At 39.1% G+C, this 7,143-nt stretch overlaps 1 protein-coding gene across 2 annotated transcripts in view; it reads left to right on the top strand.

Annotated features, from left to right (window-relative positions):
* The first annotated feature begins 271 nt into the window (after positions 1–271).
* Positions 272–7,143, top strand: part of SMURF2 (SMAD specific E3 ubiquitin protein ligase 2) — a 118,046-nt gene continuing 111,174 nt past the window's right edge. For both annotated transcript variants that reach the window (XM_067715023.1, XM_067715021.1), the window contains exon 1: positions 272–356. In XM_067715023.1, coding sequence (XP_067571124.1) covers positions 305–356 — 52 coding nt within the window. In that variant the 5' untranslated portion in view covers positions 272–304. The remainder of the gene's footprint in view (positions 357–7,143) is intronic.

Here is a 7,143-nt window from a genome sequence, read left to right as displayed (position 1 = left end):
AGCGGGCGGAGGCGGCGCGGCCGGCCGCGGCTGCCGCTTTGTTGTGCGTCCCGGGCCGAGGAAGGAGAAGTGGGAGGAGGGGGGAGCTCGGCGTCCCGCTCCCTCCGCGGCTCATGGCGACGACGCTCGGCACATCCGGGACCCTCCGGCCGTGGCGGCCGCGGCGCCGGCTGCTCGGGCCCCAGCCCCGGCCGCTGTGGTGACTGCGCCGCGCCTCGCCGTCGCCCCCGCCCCGCCCGCCGCCCGCCGGCCCCGGGCCCAGCGCCGCGGCCGCAGCCCCGTCGCCGCCCCCGCCGCCGGGGACATGTCTAACCCCGGGGGCCGGAGGAACGGGCCCGTCAAGCTGCGCCTGACAGGTGAGGGGGTTGGGCGGGCGGCAGGAGCCGGGCCGGGGCGGCCGCGGGGTGGCCGAGCCGGCGGGGGGGTGCCTGTGGCCTTGAGAAGGGCCAGGGTCGCGATCAATGGTGAGTGGAGAGTCGGGAACGTGGGAAGGCCTAGTTCAGGGAGAGTAATTGCAAACCACTCTGCCTTGTTTGGAAATTCTTACAAAAGCCAAGGGTGACTCGGGTGTCTTTTGTTGGGGGGGGTCCCCCGGTTGGAATTCCTGGCGGATTTGAGGTCGAAAAGCCTGGTCCGAGAAGCACGGTTCTCTCCCGGGGCGTCGGGGAGCAGCCCTTGGGCTACTGCCCAGGTGGGGTCGTGGAGGGGATGAGGAGCTCCTGTGGAGATTATTGAATCCGGCTGCTGACTGCGCGCAGTAAACACTCCTTAAAGATGGAGCGCTTAACGGGAGAGAGTGTGTGTGTGTGTGTGTGTGTGTGTGTGTGTGTGTTCCCTGGTTGTTAACTTGTTCGCCCACTTGTGCCCGCGTGCAAGACCTTCCCTCTCTGCTGCCAGCCACAGCAGCCGGTGCCACACACCTGAAACGCACGGCTTTGAGAGGGAAGGAGACTGAGGTTGACTTTTCCGGTGTGTCTGCCTGATCCGACGACTCGGGCTCATTGTACCCTCTGTGTTTTGGAAGTGTTTGATTGTAGGGTAGCGTGTTTGGGGTTTTTCCTTGTAGGCCGCAGAGCTTGTGTCTCACTGCTAACTCTAGACCTGCTTTAAAAACACCTTTTTTTGGGTCCATTTCTAAGTATGTACTCAGACAGACTTTAAGCGAAGTTTTCTCTCTCTCCCCACTCTCCTCCCCTTCCCTTTTCTAAATGGAAAAGAATGTCTGGAGGGGTTGCTAGATAGCAGGCTTTTCTTACAAAGTGTTTATGATTCCAAGTGCATGAAATCTTTAACGTTACAGGTACGTTATGCTTACAGCGCCGTTTTTGATATTCTTACATGGTCGTGTTACCCCAGTATAAGGAAAAATTATTTGGGGTTTGAAAAGTGTAATGGAAACCAGTGTACTTATCCTAGTTTCAGTATTCATTCTTAATTATCCACGTTGATATTCAGATATGTGGTGAGAAAGGTGGCTTTCCTTAGAGAATCTGTGTGTGTATGTGTGTGTGGGTGCGCGTGTAAGAATAAACTGTAATTATGTTTGCCTCCACTAGACTTTGAGATTTATATGGACTAATTTTGTAATTGAATGCTTGTGTGTCACATCCCAGTCCACTGGCTGAACTTTCGAGATAAAAACTTGCAGTGAATTAGGTATTTGAGAATTTAGCCTGACTGTATATGTTGGCTGCAGTTTTTAAAATATATTACTTTCATGACAGTTTTACCTTCCTTAGGGAAGATTGCAAAGAATCATTAACTGAGTGGTTCTTAATGGAAAACCTGGATTGGGAGATGCCTGTCTCCCCTACTTCCCCCCATTCAGTTTCCTTATTTTCTTAGGAAGCAATGGAAACCTTTATAAGGGATCTTTGTTGCTTTAGAGTTTATCTACTCTATCTGTTCCTCTCTGGAGTCAGTCCTGTGTCAGTGATGGTGGAAAGAACCTGTGATTCCAGGTGTGCAAAAAGTATTAGAAATTGGCTGGTGGCCACTTAATTCCTTCTAGGCTGTATACACAATAAGAAAATGAGGGAGAAAACAGGGATTTTGATTTTCTGCAGAATGAGTTTGAGGTTTTTAGTGTGACTCAACAGATCTTAAAGTGTTTATCTGTGGTTTCCTTACTGAATATGATACATTATAAAAATTCACGAGTAAAGTTAGGAGAAAAGATTACACTTATTCCCTACCCCTCCAAAAAAATACTGGGCTAAATTTGTAGAGTGATTTTGTATTTTTACATTTTTCTGAGGAATTTTAAATACACTGTGTCCCCTTAATTGTAAAAACAGTTTGAGATACTCTCAATTTCTTAAAACCATTGGGAATTTGTCTCTGTCATATTTTAAGAGAAAACTATTCAAATATTAAAAACATCGCCCTCTCCATTTTGGTTACGTATGGTGGATTTTCTTGTTTTGCCAGGAAAGTTAACATGTATTTTTTCATTTTTGTTCGTTTACAGATTAGATGGTATAGATTTTAACAAATAAGGTTTCAAGAGCTGGATTCAATTAGCAGCTTTTTAGGACATAAACATTAAAGAGTTAGATGGAAAAGATTGTTTTGACTGACTGGGTAAATGACAGGGCTGTGTTTGATGTGCGTCCAGGAATTGGTCTGGAGCTGGTGCCCAACTTTTCAGTCCATCTTGAGAAGCCAAATAAAATATTTAACCTAGGCCTCGTTTTGTTTAAAAAAAAAAAGTTGATTCTTTGTTAAGACCTTAAGAAATGTTTGGCATACCTTTAGACTAAGTGTTTAACAGTTCATTTAGATTCAGGTTCCATAAGAGAGGAAAATTAAAAGAAAAAAAAAACAGATCCCGTAGTGATTTTTTATTTGGTTTACAATACACTTGGGCTGTAAGATGATTTAAAGTAATTGTTCTTTGCTTTAAGTTAATACCATACTAGTATTTTAAATTTATAGACTGTCTTTGATTCCCAGGTACCTTATGAATTGTAGTTACTCAATTATATCCTTAATGTAGAGTTGCCCCTTTACTGAAAGATGTAAACAACTCTTGCATGGTGTCTGTCTGTCACACACATACATACACACACACACTCTCATACACACACTCTCACACATACATACAAACTGAAGGAGAAATATTTGAACCATGAGATCTCTGCCCACAACAGATATTAAACTTTTCCACATGTTATTCCTGAGACCACAGTCAACTAGCAAACTGTTTAGTATTTGTTGATGCAAAGAAGGAAGGGCTAATTTAATCCCAAATTTGAGATTCCTCAGGTCATTGGTGGTTAAAATCTGATTTGGTCCATCAAGCTACTTCTATTTTTTATGACACTTTAACACTTGATCATTAAAATGGGCTGTATGGTAAAGCTATCAATTTCAACTAGTATTTGTAGAGCAAATTGATTATAAAATGTAAAATTTGTATACATTATACTTACGAATAGGCTTTTCTTATGATGGTTTGGATAGAAGATATTCTTTGATGGTAAAAAAATTGGGGGTAATTTTTTATATTACTGTTTTTTAAAAATTAATTAATTTATGGCTGTGTTGGGTCTTCGTTTCTGTGCGAGGGCTTTCTCTAGTTGCGGCGAGCGGGGGCCCCTGTTCATTGCGGTGCACGGGCCTCTCACTATCGCAGCCTCTCTTGTTGCGGAGCACAGGCTCCAGACGCGCAGGCTCAGTAATTGTGGCTCACGGGCCCAGTTGATCTGTGGCATGTGGGATCTTCCTAGACCAGGGCTCGAACCCCTGTCCCCTGCATTGGCAGGCAGATTCTCAACCACTGCGCCACCAGGGAAGCCCTATGTTACTGTTTTTTAAAACCAAAGGCTGGAAAAAGCAGTTAGTATAATTTCTAATATTTAAAATTCTTAGATACGGAGAAATAACAGATTACTTCTCCAGAACATTTATTGCAGACCTTTTTGTAATTTAAATGTTTTCGTACAGTGCATCTCATGTTCTTAATTTATAAAACCCTAAGCAGTAATGAGGTTAACCTTGTCTATAGCTAAAGGAAAATTACCTTTAAAAGTCTCACTTTAGATATGCTGGTATCTTAGTATTGTTTTACTGCATATTTTATTGATTCAAGGCTTTAAAAATTACAACTTGATTATACCTCGCAGTTTTCTAAGTGGGAATGTGCCTGTACACCATAATGACTTGTTCTAGGGGCGTTAGTGATTTGAATGTCCCCAGTTCATTTTTTTTTTTCTTGGTTTCTGAGGAGGAAGCCAATGTGGCTTAGCTCCTTCCTTTTCTCTTAAGTTTCTCTCTTCTAGTCAAACCTTCAGGCCGGGGGGCTGAACCTGCCTAGGTGCTTCATGTAGTTTGGTTTTCATTGGTGAGTAAAAGAGAGAGAGAGAGAGAGAGTGTGTGTGTGTGTTTAATCATGGATTCTACTTTTTTCCTGTTGGTTGAACTATAACTATCACAACATACTAACATGTCATTTATTTAGCATGTAATTTAGCATATTTAGTATATAACTCAAGTTTTCAAGGTAAATGAAGATCCATGCTTTAACCATGCAAGGTTTTAATTTTAGCTATTTTTGATGTCTTTTAAAGATTTTGAAGGCTTTTGAAGATGTAATATGCCCTACTCCTTTCAAATAGACCATACTTAACAGAACTTAATGTTTTATTTATGATTCAGTATCATTATGAATATAAGTTATTGTGCTGTTGTAATGTGTAGTACAAGGATATCATCATGGTATGTAGAGAGAACCGTTTGACTCTGGCTGTATGGTGACATGTTTAACCCTGTTCTTACTGCTTTTTCTCTCTTTGCCTTTGTTTTTGTTTACTGTTACTTTCTTTGCTCTAAGAAAGCTGAACCCTTGAAATGTACTGTTGTAATCAACATTGTTATGTGTTTCTGTATGAGGGACATTTACTGAATGCTTATTAAGTGCCAGACACTGTATTAAGTTTACATCTGTTATTACTTTTAATTCTCATAATAGCTTCAAGAGGTAGGAGAAATTTGGAGAGGTTAAGTACATGTCAGGACCCAAGCTGTCTGTCTAGAAAGCCTGTTACAAACTTACAGGATTTTGTGTGGAAAATAAAATAATTTCATTTATTTGGAATTACCCTTGTCCCTTGAGATACTTGCTTATCTTTTAAGGCTCAACTCAAGGTACCCTTATCCACAGATCTTTCCTTGACCTGTGTTGACCTTTCCTCTCTGATTAAGAGGCTCTTCCTCTAGCATCAGACCTAACTCAATGAAGGGCATTTGTTGTCTGTGCTGTAAGCTCCATGAAGGCAGAATCCTGTTTCAGCATGCATTAAGAGCCTTTTGGCATTTTATTTTGAATGAATGCTGGAGACATAGAAGTAATTCTCTGTAGTTTTATACATGTTTTTTATGGCTGATGCACTGGGTGTGAGTGGCAAGAGGTGAGGCTTGTAGACAGGGACCAACCCATTTTAGGACCTTGTTATATTTTGTCAAGAAGTTTGATTTTTTTTTTTTTTAATATAGTGGGAACCATTGAAGGATTTTAAGCTTCAATATATTTGATGTTTAGAAATGTTAATCTTTGGGCAATAGGAAGGATGGACTGGAATGGGAACCACGAAGACTGATTTTAGGATAACCAGTTAAGAGAATCTATACAACAACCATTGTTCATATTTTTTTCTTGTTTTAACTTTTATTTCCAAATTCTGTTATTATAGATAATTTGTAAACATCTTGGTATGGATAATTTTTTTTTTTTTAAGGATTGTTAGGATATTTCCATATAGAGAGTGCTGTTGCATTAAAGGGTGTGGATCTTTTTAGGTTCTTGATTAATTTTTCGTCAGACTGTTTCCTAAAAGAATTGTGCCTGTTTAGAGCAGCATTGAATAAATGTGTCCCTCTTAATATTCTATTACAAGAATTGGCTCTTGTTTTTTAAAATGTTCGCTAACTTCATGGTGTATAGTATTTAACATTTTCTTGTGAAGTTGAATATTTTCCTGTCTGTTTACTAATTATATTTCTCTTTGTTGCCTTGTTTGGTCTTGTCCTAGTTACCACTTAGGCCATTTGTGTTTTTCTTAGTGATCTTCCTGAGAATTAAAAAAGATACTAATCTTTTGTCATATTTGTTACAGACGTTTTCCCCAGTCTGTTATTTGACTTTTAATTTTGATCATTTCTGAAAGAAAAATGATTTTGAATAAATTTGTTACTTTAGGAGTCAAATTTGTCCAACTTTTCCTTTGTTTTTCCTATCATTTCTATACGTAGGAAAACCCTTTTCTTCAAGAGGCTTAGTAAATATTTACATTTTATTTTAGTATTTTTAAAAATGGTTTAGGAAGATGTTTCCCCCCAAATTGCTACTCAGTCATCTCATCATTATTTATTAATCAATTTTTCCTTTCCATAGTGGTGTGATATCTTTTTAGTTATGTTAACAAATTACTTATAATAGTCAGATTATCTCTTGTTCAGTGCCATACTCTTCATTATTGTAGCTTTATAATTTAGTTTAATCTCATTGTGCTAGAAATTTTTTTTGACTCTTTTTACTTATTTGCTCTTACACGTGAATATTAAAATTGTTAAATTTAAAAAGAAATTTCATTGGGATTGTAATTAGAATGCATTAATTTGGGAAAAGGAGGCATTTAAGTGTTTTTAGTTTTCCCACCTAGGAATATGCCATGTTTTTACGTTTATTTAAGCTTTTGTTCATATTGCTTAGGATAGTTTAATAGTTTTCTTCCTATGTTTTAATGTAATTCCAGCTAATCTAATTTATATTTGTGGCATATCCATTGTATTTTCTAACCTTAGTTATTGGCTTGTATTTAGGATTGCAGTCATATCTATTTTTGCTTGATTAGAGCAACTTTGCTGAACACTAAGCCTACTATTTCACTAATGCTAGTGTTCCAGGTATCAGTATTTGGCATTTTTTACAGTTGAATGCTAACATTAAAATTTTTTTTTCTTTTGTATTTTTCCACTAATACATAATTAATTGAACAAAGTGAAGAATTTTGTGTTTGTTTTAGAATCGTTTCTAAAGGCATTGACTTTTTAAAAACCGCATTTGATATGAATTAAGAAATATCAACATGTGTCTTAAGTTTGGCATTTGGTTTCTTACTAAAAATTGACAGCAGACATAAA

This window comes from Pseudorca crassidens, chromosome 19, assembly GCF_039906515.1.
Source record: "Pseudorca crassidens isolate mPseCra1 chromosome 19, mPseCra1.hap1, whole genome shotgun sequence".
Taxonomy (NCBI): domain Eukaryota; kingdom Metazoa; phylum Chordata; class Mammalia; order Artiodactyla; family Delphinidae; genus Pseudorca; species Pseudorca crassidens.
The sequence above is the reverse complement of the archived record's forward strand: the minus strand, read 5'-3'. Positions and strand labels throughout refer to the sequence as shown.